Raw genomic sequence first — 17,498 nt, 5'->3', positions numbered from 1 at the left:
TTATAGATTATTAGAAAGATGAGAATATTAGGAAAAAATAGAATAAACACGTACGAGTATTACTCGCGAATCGGTAAATGGTGTTACGTGTCCGAACGGTTCGTCGAGTGGCGTCAGCTTATCGTGCTAGCAGTTTAACTAGCCGGCAGAAAAAAAATGCTTCAGCACATGCACGGGTATCACGAAACGCTAATTAATTGCAGTGCAAGCCCACCGGTCCCCTCGCCGCTGTTTTGCATTTTGCGTGCAGGCCCTCGTAAAACTACATGCCTGTCAGCCTAGGCGAAATTCAAGATGATTTATCGTTTTCGCAAAACTAAGTTTTTCGCGATACTTCGTGGCTTCCGAGCCTCTCCAAGTAGTTTCTCTTCTGTTCGTGCATTGTTATTGCCATGGTGCGACCTGTACCAGTCAGCCAGCCACACAAAACTAACAGTTTATGGTCTAATGCTACATGTCCTTTTTAATCAAAGCTCGAAAGGTCTCTTCCTCCAGAAACTTTTTTTTTTTTTTTTGAATGATGAACGCCCAATTGTTGTTTCAAGCAGCCCTACTATTTATTTTTGTAGTAATAATCACAGTGTCAAAGCTCGCTTATATAATATAGCATTATTATTTACGTCAGTCGCTCCTTCCGATAAAAATCCTGTCGACAGGCAAATCGCGTCGATTTTTTCTGGAGCAGGAACACGCCCGCAGATTTTATAGCTTTCTGGAGTGATTTACGTTTGAGAAAAATTCGTTGATGTTTACGATAGCTACTCGCAAATTATTTATAGCGTTTGGTTCCCAGAGGAAAAATTGACGAAGACCGAGAGGAGATATAGCGCGAGTATTTTTTTCTCAACGAGTTGGAATATCGTGCGAGGGAGAAGCTCGTGTGAATTTTGATCTATGCCAAATTTAACTAGGTTACTTCCTCTTCTACCGAATTTTCTATACAAAACAAAATTGTTTCTGTAATTATCTTTAATCGAGGAAAAATCTGATTTGCTCGCGTTTTATCGCAGAAGAAGAATGAACCGTTGAATTGAAAATGTTTAAACGCCATAGACTCAAGACCATATATACGCAAGCGCAGATGAGCTTGCATATCCCCCCCACCAATAGTCTTCTCCCGTTTATAGGACCATTATGCTCTTTAAACCCTCTGCGTGGACAAAGGTATATTTAAATAAAATGACTTTATATAACTGCTGGTACTGCCAGTGTAGCGAAAGACGTCATGGCGGACGAAATCTCACCGAAAACCCTGTAAGCTTTTCTCAAAAATCTGCATTTTACAACAATAAATTATCTTTCTTTCTGTTAACCAATTCTATAGAAATATCAATCTCTTCTATTTCACTATTATATCACTCGTTATTACAGAGACACGATTCAATCAAGATTTCTCATTATTCTTTTTTCACTCCGGAGATGAAGAAAAACTGTGCGCATCGGCTTAACGTTTATGACGTGCATGTCAAATGAAATTAACAAGCCACTATTCTATTATCATGCCTGCACGGAAACACGCACACATACACACACACACATACACACGCAAGGTCTTAATATTTCGTGGACGAAAATCGGAAATGAAGGTTAGACTCGGATTCTCCAAAATGACCATACACGAGCGTCACTCTGTCACGCGTGCTTTGGAAATTTGTATTTTTGCCTATTTCCGCTCTAATTCGCCAGTGGAACATGTGGCTTTTGGCACGTGTCCATCCACCGGTGTTCGATCGTGTTACGATTTTGACCCATCGAAATCCTACCACCGATTTAATTAATTCCTATACAATTTCACGTTGCATTTTAGCCAACCATAGAAAATCAAATGACACCTCGAGAGAAAGAGAGCTAATTTTTACTTTACCATACGAAAAATGTAATTTCTTTCAGATACGTGGGTAACTTGGACGAGAGTGTAGCCGAGGATCTTTTGTGCGCGTTGTTTTCCCATATCGGAGTGGTGAGGGGCTGCAAGATCATCAGGGAGGTAAGCGACTAAACGAGATTCGGTCATTTAGCTTCCGGTAATGATTTTGTAATTTTGTAGAAATTTTCTGTTATAACGCTGCAAAATGCGTATACATATATTTTGAGTTTTGCAAGAGGATATTATAAATAAAACTTGGACAAAGAAGCATTTAGGTTTTGAAGAGCGAAACGTCAGTCGAGCGTATGATGGTTTAAACGCGACGCGTTCGCACGGAAGCCCGCGTTATTAAGAGACTCGTCGTTATTACTGCTCACGAGATAGCATTGCCCGTGGTCATTATCTAGTAAAACCTAGATAGCCAGAGCTCCATCATGGTGTCATCGTATATTTTTAATGCATGATTCATAAGGTACTTGACTTCCTACGAGCACATTCCTCCCACACCTAGCCACCACCACGCGAGATCCAATAAATTATTCAAATCCCTTCCTTCTTTTAATAACGTAAATATAGCACAGTTGGGACTGGTTATTCAATCCCTTCCCCTCTCCTCTCTGCCCCTTTTCATCCTCCTATACTCCCACTCCCCCCTCTTTTCCTAATAAACCAAGTTACGAGCTTCTTTTTTTTTCGATCGGTAATTCCTTCGGGAAAGTTGGATAGGAAAATTTGCGTCAAAGGGCCGCATTGCTACGTTTCAATCGCAAAGCATAAACCGCTCTTAATAGGGCTTCCGCAGCATGCAAAAACGAAAAGCGCGTAGAGTTTTTCTCTCAAAGATGGAATACTATTTTCAGACTGTGAATGAGAAAGAAAGAGACAGCAGCGTGCGGAAGGCGCTGAGCTAAAGGTTTGTACACTTTTCTCCTTGATTCTCTCGTTAGAAATATTGAGTTTCTTTCTACGCATTTTTCGCATTATATCTCATCAGGTATTGTGTCATATATTTACACTGGATTAGTTTTCTGTGTGAATTTTACTTGCTGGGCCAATTTTTATTCAATAGTTCAACGTATGGCATATGTATATATATATATGTATATATATATATATATAGTATAAGCTATTACTTGTTATTGCTATAGCAGTTTTTCGTATTCGTGGATTGCATGCACCACAGAGTATACTCTACAGAGTTTCTTCGGTCATTCGCAGTTTCGTGCAGCTTAGCACACTTGTGCTTTCTTCCAGTTTTCGTATACTACTCGTCACGCATTCTCGTCTCATCCTCTCCTCGTCGTTTCCTTACCTCACGCTACAAATAATCCGACCATCATGGAGGATAATGGACAGTCGAGTTTCCCAAGGTATATCATTTCTCTCATTTTTCAAACTTCGCACTTGTTTTTTCTTTTTTTTTTCTTTTTTTGTACACTATTTCACCTCCTGGACCAAGAAACAGTCGTAGAAAAATCTGATGGAAATGTTTTCTTCGTTATCGCGTTAATTTACCGGTAAGCTCTCTTTTCTCTCTCTCTCTCTCTCTCTCTCTCTCTCTCTTTCTCTTTCTCTTTCTCTATTTTCTATATTTTCTATATTTTCTTTGCTTGGTGTGCAATCAGAAATGAATAAAAATCGCTCCTTCTAGGATCACACAGGATCAAGACACTATAATCCAACCGAATCCTCTTATGTTTAATGCAATCATGTAATGTATCAATAAAGTTTATTATGAAACCTGCTCTACTTAAAAAAAAAAAAAAAAAAGATCCTCTCTGTAGAAAAATGATCACACTCCCACCTAGAGTATCGTCTCTTACGACGGTGCAAAAATTTCAGCGACGACAGTCGCTACTGGCAAGAAGATAATTAATTAGGCACACTCTGGCAAAGATCTGTTCTATTTTAGTGGCAGATACAATTCGGCGTTGGAGAGCATTTTGAAGCTGGTATACCACACACACATACACATTCACACATAGAATATACTATACATAGATACACGTAGCATATAAAGGTATACATCGAGTTCGTAAACCTTCACAAGTACAGTTTGTCACTGTGTCACAAGTATAAGCGAAGGCTTGTAGAGGTTTCAAGGAGATTAGTGGACAAACACTCGGTGCCATTCGTACCTGTCAGTCTATTTTCACATTTCCCTCGTATCATCTCTATGTAATGACTTTTTAGAAACAAACGCGGTTAAATGTACAAAAAAATGCCACTTGTTTGCCGAGTATCCACTATAAATTTCTGCAACATATAGGCGAGTGACGAAATGGATAATTTTGAAGAAAATCTGTGTTAGAGGTAAGTGAGTATAATTAAGTATTTTATTAATTGTTTGAATTGGGCGATAAAGATACGCGATGAAAATGGATTTTAGTGGAGCGAGAGGCTAGAACAATGGTTATACGCTTTATCAAGTATGAATGGTGCGCGTGTGCTTATCCGCACACTTATCCAAGCTCGTACGAGAGTCTTGGCTATTAAAATCGTTATTCAGCTTGGTACTTGCTACATGGCGGTTTCGTCGACGACGGTATCGTTCTGACAGTTAATGCGTATCAATATTTTATGTATTCCGCATAAGCAGCGCGCCGCAGGTATTTGCGTTTATTAGCTATAAACTCCTGTGCTGCACGAGTGGCTCACCCACCGGTGCCAGGACGGATTTATGAGTCGCGCTTTTCTCGCGAAAATCATTCCTCCAGGAGAGAAAAGTCTTTGCGCATTACGCGTTATCGCGTAAAAGCCTCTGAAACGACCCCATCTTCCACTCGCCGCTCTCTCTCCCTCTCTCTCTCTCTCTCTCCTGTCTATCGACTTACTTATCCAATTTGAGAGGAGATACCTACGAGACTCGACGAAAGGACCATAAAAATTGACCCGGTCATATAAAAAATGACGCTGCCTTAGTTTTTTCAAGCTTCTTTTTTTATCGTCGAAGCACGTTACCCAATGGGGAGAAAAAAAATAGTTGCGGTGAAAAAAGGAAACACGTAGGGGGTTAGGCGATAAATCGTGCATCGTGTAAACCAGTGGCGATCGCTTTTTGTTGATTTACAGACTGAGCTTTTCAACGTCTGCCAATATAAAATGGTACCACAGGAAAATGCGTGGCTTTGATATATCGTATTTACCTGCTTCTCCTTTCTTTTTTTCTCGTCGTTTTCAATGCGCTCTCTATCAAGCTCCTCTCCCAATTTTTCAAATCACCAAAATTCCAGTCAACTGAAACTATTATTAGCTCTGCTTGTGCAGTTGCGTATAAGGTTGGTGACTCGATATTTTTCGGGACAGTCACGCGTGCTTATCATCTCCAGGACTTTCGCGATTCTACGGGAGAACACGAGTACAACGTTTTTAGGGGCACAGGGAGAATGAGACAGGGGTGGCAAAGGTAGAAAGGGGTTTAAAGCGAAGTCTGGGTGTAATTCGAATTAATAGAAGCACGCAGCGCCTTGGAATTAAAGCGTTTCCGAAAAGCTTGGCGCATTCGAGCAAACGAGGCGCGACAGTGGGGTGAAATGCAATTTCGAGGACGAGAGGTGGTTGTACCAGTGTGATTCGACGACGCGGCGCCTAGCGAGAGGGTTGAAAGGCCTGGAAGGGGTGGTAACGCGAAAATGGAAGGAGAAAGTATCGGTTCCTCGATATTCCGAGCTCCGCGATACCTCTGCATAGATATAACGATTATTTTACACCTACCTCCTCTTTCCCTTTTCCTCTTCATGATCAAATTATTCGAGCCCGAACACAAGCAAATTATTAAAAGGATTCCGAAGACTGGTGTATAAGGTCTTTTCTTCTCTCTTAATTACTCCCCTATATTATTGTTCCACACATAGACAAATTATAGAAAGTGTAGAAAATGAATGGTAAAAGCTGAGAATATCTTACCCATCACCCCTTTTCTACTACTGCTCCTTAAATTATTTGTCCACGTGCACACACCCGGAGAAATTATTGAAAGGCCCGAAGGAATAGTAAGGACGAATTTACACTTCCCTTCCCTCTTCTATTTTCCTCCTCTAATTATTTCATCCCCCTTACCGTACCTTACCTTATCTATTCCCGTATACCTCGAACGACTCTGTATTATATCTGCTTGCTCGAGAAAGATCCACGATTCCCCTTTCACCCCTAATCTACTCGAGTATCCTTGCGAGATCTCTCCATCCTACCGGGTTGGATCGATAATAGCAAGGGTTAACGTCCGAAATGACAAAGCGGGAGAGTGTCGTGAATTTCGATTGGAAGTTTCGCCTCCCAACCGTACTATAGCGCAGAGTGGCCAGCTCAATCCGGGCGCAAGTGTTCCTAACACGTATCGGATTTTCCCATAAATAATCCTGCTCTCTTATTCCTTAATACCAGATTGTATTTGCACCCTCAAACTCACTCTCGGTGTAATCCAAGCTTCCCACGTTAATATTTTCCCTACTATTCTCAATTCTCTTTTTCCTCCATTATTTTTATTCATTCTTTTCCCCCTTTTTTCGTTAAAGATAGTTTCAGTATACAGTCTCCACGTTGCGGGGGTGGAAACTTCAGCGGAGCGAGGCTTCATTTTTGAGAATCGAGTTCCCGGGCAAGTTGCCCACTGCACTTTCCCCGGTGAAGCTCCAGTGATCCGTGCGAATGGGCCAACTCGCGTTGCAGGGTTAGAGATGCAGAAAGGGAGTTATTGTTGAGTTTGATTTAGGAGAGTGTCACTCTATATATTTCCGGTGAATAGGCAACAGTGGCGCGTGCCCACCCCCCCCCCCCCCACACACACACATACACACACACAACAGACCAAATCATATGATTCGTGTAGAAAGTTGGAGAAATGCGTGTAGGATTTATGATGCAAATGCGAAGAACACAATTTTTTTGCCGCGTTAAATGTTCAGGGAATTCGAGAGTTTTGCAAATAGCAATTGAGTAAGGGAGATTGTGGACTTTTGGCATATGTCTGAGGAATTTTTCTGCGAAGAAATTTCGAGTTAATTGACGTAATCGGTTTGTTCTGGGTTACAATATATAATTATACTATGGCAATATTGCATCTGGTAGTGACAGCATTGGACTACAAGTAGGTTGGCAGGTGATGTCTCGGTTTTGGCAGGAATCCAACAAGACGAGGTCGTGTGGTGACCGCCGATACGTCGCATCGCCTTCGTCAACAACTGACACGGTTGGATCTCCCTGAGGATCTCCAGTTTCACCGTCTTCTCCAATCAACAGTTACCAAGTTACCACTTCGAGAACAACGTTCCAGTCAAAGTATATACATATATATATATATTTTCAAACAACTCTGGAAATTTCTTAATCTAGCTGTCTATGAAATTTCAAACTATTATTAGAGGCAGAAATGTTGAAAATTTTGAAGTCCGAATAATGTCGTATAATATACGGTGTGTGGAATGTAGAGTAGCCAGTGGTCCAGACTGAAGGTTGGATTTCACACTGTCCACAGTTATTCCAACAATTAAGATTGGTAAACCATAAATACCAATATTACCTGATCTAATCATGCTTTAAGTATATAATCTAGGGAAAATATTATTAAAAAATATATATCTCTTACGGTGTAATAGTAAATTTTAGCAATATTGAATGAAATATTTCTGTAAATTTAAAACTATCAATTCTCGATTGAAAGCAGGTGAGACTGGGGTTAATTGACTAAATTTACGTAAATTTTCCTGTACTAAACTTACAGGATATATATTTTATTGAGTTGTATAACATTAGAGCTATTCATATATATTTACGTATTAAGTTTTACCGTAGATTTTTTTTTATAAATTACACTCAATCTCAAGATAATTAGTGATTACTATATAGAAACCATTTCTAACAATGACTCTAATAACAAAATATATAAATACGCGAGATCGTGATACTTTTATAGTGCATAATAGTGCAATTATGAGCGATTAGTCAACTAACCTCATAACTCATGAGTCAACTAGCCCCGGTCTCCCCTAAGTAAAATTGTTTGTTTCATTTTAAGCGTCTGTAACTTCTTCGTTCCAGAAGACGCGCTTCCACACGAAGAGTATAGCGTTATCCTAAAACCTGAGTCAACCAAATGTAGAGATGTACAATTGTCAATGATCATTAATGCTTATCTGCCAATGTATAAATTTACTGGTAGAACTACAGACACGTGCTTCTATTATATTAATTACCACCATTAAAAACAGTTCTATATATAACTACAACTTTTTTTCACTTTTTATTCTAAAATATTTTTTAGAATATTCCGTATTACCTAGCACAGCATGAAAATTCTCTAGCAATACCTATATAAACCAATAATTTGATTTGCCAAGAATAAAGAACCAGTCAAAATGACAATCCCTCGCAGCTCATACTCATGGAAAAATATAGATTTTTCCACTAGCTCACAACCACTGTCACTTACCTCACCAAGTCAAACGATTCGTCCGAATAAAGCTGTTTTACGAGAAAATTTGCTTATTATAAAACGAAAAACGGTGCAGGGTACATTGGATGAAGTGAATTTTATACATATATCCTATTCCTGACGTAGGTGCATGAAGCGAGAGTGGGCTCTAACGCAGTGACAGCCCTTTTTACGGCAGGATTTCAGAATCCAGGTTTATGTCGGTGTATCCTGAATCAGGATTTTGCATTTTTACTGCTCAGAACGTGCACGTCTACTCGCGATCGCTATTTATTTATCGTCCCACGCCAACTTTTACTTCTCCACAGCGGATCGAAATTTTCGAGAAATCATATATCGCCACGGAAATATTCCGATGGAGAGAAAATGAGAAGAAGAAAGATGCCGAGGGATAGTATAATAATTTCGGCAAATCTAGCTGGAGAGCGCGAGGTTATGGGAGTCAGTGGAACGTTCAGCGAAAGTTCAAGGCCCAGCTTCGTTCACGAATCTACAGTTGAAAGATGGATTATACAGAGGTTTTAGCGAATGCCATGCAAATAAATCTTAACAATTTTGTTTTCTAGAAAGTTCCTGGATAACGATTCCTCGAACCTTAGCAGCAGTGTATATTGTCAGATTTGATGAATTTCAACTTAAACATTGGCAATAATTTAGAAGCTTTTATTATATCTTTGGGTACATGAAACGACATGAAATAAAGTAAATAAAAAAACCACATGAATTATGCACTGTAGCAACACCTGTCAATCGCAAAATGACAATCATTACCGGTTTTAAAGACAATTTTTTAGCCCTACAGTGTAGAGTAATTATATTTTATTAATATCACCCTGTAATGTTTATAATTTGACTAACATTATAAATATTAAGATGTGATATCAGCAAGTTTAATGTTTTTACGTGGTGATTGTTGAAAAATTCTTTTTAAAGCTGGTAATAATTGCCATCTTGCAATTGATGGAATTAGATGCAGCGCTATTTACGTAATTTTTTTGCCATTTAACTTTTTGATGAAAAATCAAAACTCGATTGAAACGAGACGAAAAAATTCCTCAGCCTAATTATTAAAGTCTCGGATGAGATTCGAGACTTTCTCCACGTTAGAAGAGGAGGAGGGGGTATGGCTCTCGTGTTTTCGGCTTTGCTTTCCTCTCGTACGAAATCAGGCAGCTCTCTTACTCGATTCTGGATCAAATCGATATCTCAAGGTCAAGCACACACGAGCAGACACGACATCAAGGAAGAAGAAGAACCTGTTTCGAGGCCGAGAAAGTTGTTGGCTGGACTTTCGTGAACGTCTCTCCCCTCCCCCTTCTTTTCCGGTTTCTTCTTCCCTGATTCTCCTTCCCCGCACCTTTTCCACACTTTTCACTTCATCCGCCGCGCCACACCCGAGGCAACGACTCTCACCGTTTAACTCAACGTTAAGCTACGATTCCTCGAAGCGTCGACCTTTTTGCCTCGGGCCGGAAGCTACCAGGATGCTCGAAAATCTCTCCTACCTCTTCGCGCCATTTTAGATTATGCTAAAAACATTTACCCAGCTTCCAACGTATTACTTCAATATGCTGTCTCTCGCTCTCTTTCTCTGCTTTCTCTGACAATTTTTTTTAACGTTCTTTTTTTTGCGTTTATTAAGAATCACGCGAGCCCTCGTGAAAAAAAGGCTACTACTGGTTGCGTTACGGGCAATCAAAAGGACGTAAGCCGCGAGATGCATCAGCAGAGGGCGATTATCGTTAAAAATCAACGCGCCATAATTAATTAATTCTAATCGCGTCAGGAGTCACAGCTTGCGAACGACAACGACAGGCCAAGTTATTGCACTCCGGCATATACGTGACCGCGCGTGGACCAGTAATAAAATTTGCATTAATCGTTCACGACGGCAAAGAACGCGAGAAATCCGAATGTGTGCCGAGAGAAAAAAGAAGAAAGTTTATTTTCAGCACCAAACGAATTTCTTCGATATAAATATCCGATATGTGTGTCCAGTCTTTTTTTCTCTCTCTCTCTCTCTCTCTTTTAGATTATTTTTTTTCTCGAATCTTATCACTTATCTCAAGGCAGTCTGCTTATCGCGATAATGAAAAATTGATCTCTTATCGAGAGAAGGGAGACTCATCGATAGTCAGTAACGATCGAGAGACGATGCTGAAAAAGCAGGAGAAATGGCAAAGCCTAGTAAAAAATATAAGCTTCGTTTAATAAGCATCATAAGGAAATATCCGTATTTGTACGATAAGAGTTTATCCGAACACGGTAAGAAAATCTTGATGGATAAGGCTTGGAAAAATGTAGCGAGACAATTGAACGACGACGGTAAATATTGCAATCGTCCATAGCGAATCCACTTTATTTTTGCCCATCTACAATTTTTACTTTCCGTTCCTTTCAGTGGAAAACTGCAAAATTTGCTGGGATCTTTTGCTGGAGGATTACGCGACGTTCGTACTCGGCAGGGGGGATGAAAATTTGGCGAGAAAATTCCCATGGCATCGCTTGAATTTTCTTAGAGCGTTATTGCTAAATTCGAGGCTTAAAATTGCCTCTTCGAAGGATGAAGTGGACGGCGACGAATGGCAGGATATGCCGGAAGAAACGGATATGACCGATGTAGATGGATGTTTAATGTCGTATTTGAAAGAGAAGAAACGACAGATAGAAAATCCCAAAAGACAGTTTCTATTAAGCTTACTGCCAGATTTGGAAGATATGAACGACGATCAGATAAGATTATTTCGCAGGAAAGTATCGGCATTGATAAGCGATATTTTAAGGGATCGACCGAGAAGCGTGAAATGCCTAAGGACCAGAATTTATTTCTCCCATTGACATGACGAAGAATGGATAGAGATGAATTTTGCCATTGATTTGGGAAAGATAATTTTCAATCGAAGCAATCATGGAATTCTATGTGTAGAATATACAGTACACGTGAGAAGAAGCAAAAAGTGGTCTATACAAAAGAAAATAATGCTAATCCTGCAGAAATATCTCATGAAAAATAACATTGTCCAAGAAATCAGGTGTTTACCACGAAAACAATTCATTTTTTCGATTAATGATGAACGAAGGAGAATTTTGTAATTGATCTATAGGTGTAATTTTGAATTAAAGTGATACTCGTATACATCAAGGCAGGTTAAGCGTGTAGAGTATACAAGAGAGTACGGAGCTTGATGCAAAGGAAAATGCGAATACATAAATAAAGACGGGCGAGGCAACAAATCTGAAAAGTGCCGTAAGAAGCACGAAGTGGGGAAGGCAAGCAGCTTATTTCGGCGTTATGGGCTCTGACTAAAAAAAAAAAAAAAAACCGCAAGGGAACTCGAGTTTTATTTATGAACTATTTGCGGCGGCGCAATTTACGAGTGGGATCGGAAAACTATATAGACTTAGGTGACAGCTGGTACGAAAGCGAGCGCATGCAGAGGTTACGAAATACGCGGGAAAAAAAATAGACCAAGAGGAAATCCAAGGGGGAAAACTACGTTGATAATTGTAGAAGACTCTTACAAACTCGATAGTCTCTGGAAAGATTTTTAAAAGTAAGTAATAGCAAGGTGGTGTGGATTGCGGATAAAAATAGGGAGTGCAGGATTCAATAAACCGCGTAATTTTAGTTTTATTCCAAAGATAAGGGTGGTTTGATAAAGAGGCCTGGCCAGGTGTTGGAAAGGGAGGCTGGAAGGTAAACGAGAAATCTTTTCGCGCAAAAGTCGTCCCACCAATCTGGCTTCTTTCCAAATATACTCTACAGGCTTTTTTTATTTCACCCCTTTATGTTTCCGTTCAACCGATTTATCGTTTATTGCACGGGCCGACGACGACACGTGCATCAGGATGATTTTTCCTCTCCACTCTCTCTCCTTTTTACTCCAATTCCTCCTCTCTGCGCTCGATTCGCCTCCTTTGTTCTCCAAATCAACAGGAATGCCACTGTTGATCGACACCTAACACGAACTTCGACAAAGCAAAAAGTGTGTACTTCGTAAAACTGGCAGCAAATAATTACGACATAAATTGCACGTGTTTTATAGTGACATTTATATATCTTTGTAAATATAAGAGATGTATCAATTTTTTCAATAAAACTTCTCCGAGTGTAAATAAAAAGGAGTTCTAAACTGTCCTATGGAGAATATTGTTAACTTTCTTTAGTTATGGGAATAAATGAATCATCATTATGTCCACGTTCCGGGTTTGTTTAAGTAGTACATACACGATATGTACATTATACTTTCATTACACTATAAGCTAGTACGACTAGTGTTAAATTAAGAGAATTCCAGGAGAAAATAAGCATCGAATTGCCAAGACCAATAAAGTTGGCTTGAAAAAATTTGTTGGGCCAAATGGATGAACACGGGCTGGACCAGGCGGATCGATGAAACGATCCGACACTTGGCTCTCTCCTTTTGTTTACTATGCACAGGAAACGCAAACACGACAATTAATTCGGTGGGTTCTCGCCGCGAAAAGATACGCAACCACGTTTCGCTTCGGCTTATCGGAAGAAATATGGTTATTTTCCACGCGCAACAAAAGTTACCGGATACGTGACCAAGCTTTAAACTTGCGGAACTTCCGGTCCCGACGACCCCGTCCCCGGGCCAGATGGTTTTCGTGTAATTGAAACCAATTCTAAAAGCATTTCGTGTTTACCGGTGCGCAGTTAAATTACTTGGAGAGTTATGCCGCACGGAGATCGTTCGTTATTAATTAATTATTCGCTGATTACTATTGTCGACGCGAGTCGGATTGCGTTAAAACTAATTTGTCGTAATAGACAAAAGGTAGAAGCGAGAGGGATTCAAGGGGGGTTCTAGTATAATTATCATCAATCACGCGCGCGACTATTTTCAGCACGGTAATAGAAACGTCGCGTCGTTTACGAATAATATTCACGAATATTGGAAAAGGCTGTGGAAAATAATTCGCGAGAGCTGCCAGACAAATGTACACGTCCCCCGGCGTCATCGCGAAACACGCTGTTATTTATCATTTCAGACAAAGCAGCGATACATTATCGACATGGCAGAGAGAGGGGGAAAGAGTGGGGGGGGGGGGGAGGGGTGATCAAGTGCTGGCCCAAATAAGGCGAGGTATAAAATATACTATATATTTGCGCGTTTGTCTATATACATATATGTATATGGATCGATGAGGATGCCGGGCATGGAATTATTGCAAAGAGAATAGAGGGAATCCATCAAGAGCCGCGAGCTTTTGCCAGCGATCTATCAGCCGTAGAAACGACATTGAAAAGCAATATAACAAACCGCGTGAAAAAGTTAGTTATCCCCCTGTCATCGCTATGGGAATTGCTGTATCGACGAATCGCGTTTTACAAACGATCCGAATAGTTTTCCAGGTATTCATCATCCGTGAAAATAACTCGAATACTCGAAAGCTGTGTGCACGATTGTCGTCGACTCAGCGACCATATATGCTATATGCTATATATATGTATATATACATATAGTATGTGCCTTTGTAATAAACTCCCGTGGTCTTTCAGGACTGCACACGTGGTACTTATGGACCGCCAGCCTTAATTACCGGAATAACTGAGCCCAGTGTAAAATCCCCAACCCTGAGCCTCGACCACTGGCCACTCTACAATGTGAAACGATGCTCGTATATTTTCCTGCAGGATTTTCAATGCGTCTTCTTATTAACAGATTAAAATAATTTTATCGAGACGCTAGGGATCTTATTTTCACTCGAACATTATTGTTTAGGAAATCTGATTAAAAATAGTGATACATAATTTAATTGCTTTATATTTTTCAAAAATATTTCATGTTACACTGAGAAAAAAAAAATCATTTGATTGGAATAAAACTTTTTTCTTAAAAGACTATCATTTTATTTATGGATTATTCATAGAAGTTTGTATGACCGTCGTTTATCGTAAATCTATACTTGGCTGATTTAAATTATGGTGAGATTTTTTACTGTACTCTACGTGAAAGCTTTTTTGTGAAAAGAAGTTACAGGGGCACAAAGAATAAACAAGCAGCTCTATATATTTTTAGTCGATAGTGATGTGACAAATTATTAATATAATACACACAGAATAAAAGCATTTGTATATTAACAATGAAATATTTATTTGATGTTATGATGAGTTTAATGGTTTCAATTTAATTATATTCAAATAGTTTTGATTCAACTGGATCAACCATTTATTAAAGCAAAGTATCATATTTATATAGCTGTAATTATTCAAATGAAGACTGATTCGAATCACATTATGATTTTTGTACTAAGTGTATTAGTCAATTATCTAGCACAGAAAAATGAAAATGATCGGTTTATAAGGGCGAGCAAGAGAGAGTTTGGATGATTGTCAGTTGTATAATCTACGTACGTGGCTGACCCTGGCGGGTCTTTGGAGAAGGCTGGCAGGGATGCGGTACTCTCGTTGGAAGCCTCTTCTGGAGCAGAGAAGTTGCCGAGATACCAAAGATTCCTTCAGAGATTGGCAATGGAATTTCGCTGTAGTGACGGACGAACTCCACGCCAGTCTTGTCTTATCTCAGTCAGTCTTACAGCAGCGAGAGCCCTCTTTTACCCCTGCACGAAACGCGAGCTATCCGACGCGAGACAGATAAAATTCCTGGAGAGACGGAAAAGGGCTACGGGAACCTCCCAGTCAGCCCACCAACACAGAAACTATTCCCCATATTCCCCCATATCCGTCTTATATGTCCCAGACTAGAACGTAGATAGACCTTACATCGTATAGCATTCACCTTTCTCTCAAAAGGTTCAAAAGAGGATCTTAAAGGATTCGCATTCTTTTAATTTTTTCATTTCTCAGATTCTTCCTCCTAAATCTAGTGGTGATTGTGCTTTCCACGATTAATACTCACAAAAATCAAACTAAATATGCTTTACAACGCACTTTAACGTCATCGTTAATTAATCTCCACAGATAGAATTTTCAGTATAATAATTATTCTGAATATCTCGTTTACTTTTACAAAAGTGAGATATTAATACTCGAGGAAAAGTATATTTCTGTATCGGTTGTTGTTTCGTAAAATAAGAAATGTCATAACTCGATCACGCGATAAAGTTACAATATCCAACTGGATACGCACTAGATACGTCTACGCACGGGTGTAACACATCCAGTACTTTCCAGAGAAACAGAACGCTTGACACGCGTATTACGTTTAGGAAGAGACGAAACGGAAACGAATTCCCGCTGGTTTCTATTGCAAAACAAACGACGAAAAAATATACGAGATAAAACGAACGTGAATCGAGTACAAGAATTTTTATGCTTCTTATTTTTCTCTCTATATTTTTCTTCTCTATCTTTGTTTTTACAAAATATGCTTGGAACGAAGCCCATGCTGGGCCCGTATATAAAATTTCAGTCAGCCCCCTGCGTACGCTTAAATCATTCGAATATTCGCACATTTAAAAAAGCAAAAAGAAATAATAAAATGTTGAGGAAAGTATAATAGCAAGCAAATAGGTTTTACGGTATCGACAAATATAGCTTATCATAGCTATACTATTCGAGGAGTCATCGTTTAATTAATTATACACCATAAAATGTTGGCAACTTAATTGCACATACCTTTGGTACGCTGCATTTCTGTATATACTAGCAGCATGGAGGTACACAGTAATGGTGAAGCAGGATTAGCTGAAAATAAATATTAGAAAAATGTCTTTTTAAGTAGAATTATTTTATTTATAAGGATTTGTTTTTATAAAAAATCAAGAAAATTCCTAAGCAAGAAATGTAAATTGTATTGAAAGCTTATTTCTGCTCTTGATTTATTAAGAGTCTCAAGTTCATTATTTCCTATAAATATAATAAAAACTTACTTCACAACAATTATAATTTTAGTCGAATTCTAGAAAAAGAGTAAATTAACTTATTTACCAAAACTGTAGATTAAATCTATTTGAAGACATTTTTCATTACCGACATACAGACTAAAATTGATCATTTTACATAAATATTTATTATTATTACATTTGGTACAGACTGAGACTATAATTTGATTTAAATAATAAATTTTGCTACGAATAGTGCCAATAATGAATAATTCACTTAATATTAATACACTTTAATTAAAATGGACTAAATTTGATTTGATTGGAATCATTTTTTTCAATATAATCTTTATTTCATTGGCAATTATATTACAACATGACGATATGATTTATTATTTCAACATGAATGCTTAATCAATCTGCTATGCCTGGTGTACGATCAATTTTATTCTGAATGGCAGTAGTGGTTATATTTCTAGGCTTTTTCCTCTATATCAATTATTTTCTAGGATAACGGAAGTACCTCGTGATTGATACTCGCAAAGGTTTTGATCAAAACAAAAGCCTTATTTGTTTTTCTTTACGATATATAGTATTCATATTTTTGTTTATATAAAAAGTAAACACGAATTGTATATTGTAAGTGCAATAAAAAAACTAAAACGAAAAAAATGTATCGTTCACATATATAATTCGTTCATGAATATATCGCTGTTCTTGGCTATAGGAGAAGGAGTGGAAGTGATTTAAGTTTGGTAAAGGGAATCCCTGTGAAGAATAAAGTTAAGGGGAATCATTTAATATAGGGAAATAAGGTGAGGATCTAAAAAAAAATCCTATCTAACGCCGAAAACTATAATGCCTACCTATCACGCAATTAAAGCTAGACGACCTACCTACAACGAAAGCTAAACAAAACTGTAAAATAAAAAACACGCAAAATGAAAATACGCGATTAAAAGCTTAGAAATATATGCAAGAAAAGAAATAAATAGTATTTAACCAAAACAGGATCTACACTGCAACTTATTGGTAATTTTTCAATCATGTTTAGGTCAATAAAAAATATTCTATGATTTAATTCTGGGACTTACTCGTACGGCGAAACTTCAGACATGATGCATGCGTTTCTTCGGATGATGATTGTTGTTTTGTTCACTCGTGATTTAAAAAAAACTATTTCACACGATGCGATGCAAATTTGCTAAATACGCCGGCACTTACGCTCGCACTTACGCCTCAAAAGTAAGGCCGCCCACTGGAACAAACAAAAAATAAACAAAATTTTATTAGAATAATTGGATACCTTTTTGTCTTAAAAATTATTCAGTTCGATTATATCATGAATTGCGTTTAATGCGTATGAAATATAATATAGTTCATAGAACG

The 17,498-nt window shown here is 38.5% G+C and overlaps 2 protein-coding genes across 3 annotated transcripts in view; one reads left to right on the top strand and one right to left on the bottom strand.

Annotated features, from left to right (window-relative positions):
• The window catches only part of LOC136780934 (probable G-protein coupled receptor No18), a 70,368-nt gene that overhangs the window by 52,758 nt on the left and 112 nt on the right, over positions 1-17,498 (bottom strand). Inside the window, exons 2-3 of the mRNA XM_066739552.1 lie at positions 17,204-17,367; positions 15,904-15,972 (exon numbers count right to left, since the gene is read on the bottom strand). The gene's annotated coding sequence lies outside the window, so the exon portion shown is untranslated. The remainder of the gene's footprint in view (positions 1-15,903; positions 15,973-17,203; positions 17,368-17,498) is intronic.
• The window catches only part of LOC136780933 (nucleolysin TIAR), a 439,848-nt gene continuing 422,377 nt past the window's right edge, over positions 28-17,498 (top strand). Inside the window, exons 1-2 of one of the 2 annotated variants that reach the window (XM_066739543.1) lie at positions 28-1,254; positions 1,891-1,987. In XM_066739543.1, coding sequence (XP_066595640.1) covers positions 1,226-1,254; positions 1,891-1,987 — 126 coding nt within the window. In that variant the 5' untranslated portion in view covers positions 28-1,225. Of the gene's footprint in view, positions 1,255-1,890; positions 1,988-4,000; positions 4,181-17,498 lie in introns of those variants that run through there. The other variant, XM_066739549.1, reaches the window with a different exon arrangement.

This window comes from Prorops nasuta, unplaced genomic scaffold (assembly GCF_024137725.1).
Source record: "Prorops nasuta isolate Cenicafe-Biocafe unplaced genomic scaffold, Cenicafe_Pnas_1.2 PNAS00021, whole genome shotgun sequence".
Taxonomy (NCBI): domain Eukaryota; kingdom Metazoa; phylum Arthropoda; class Insecta; order Hymenoptera; family Bethylidae; genus Prorops; species Prorops nasuta.
This window is presented reverse-complemented; position numbering and strand designations above follow the sequence as displayed.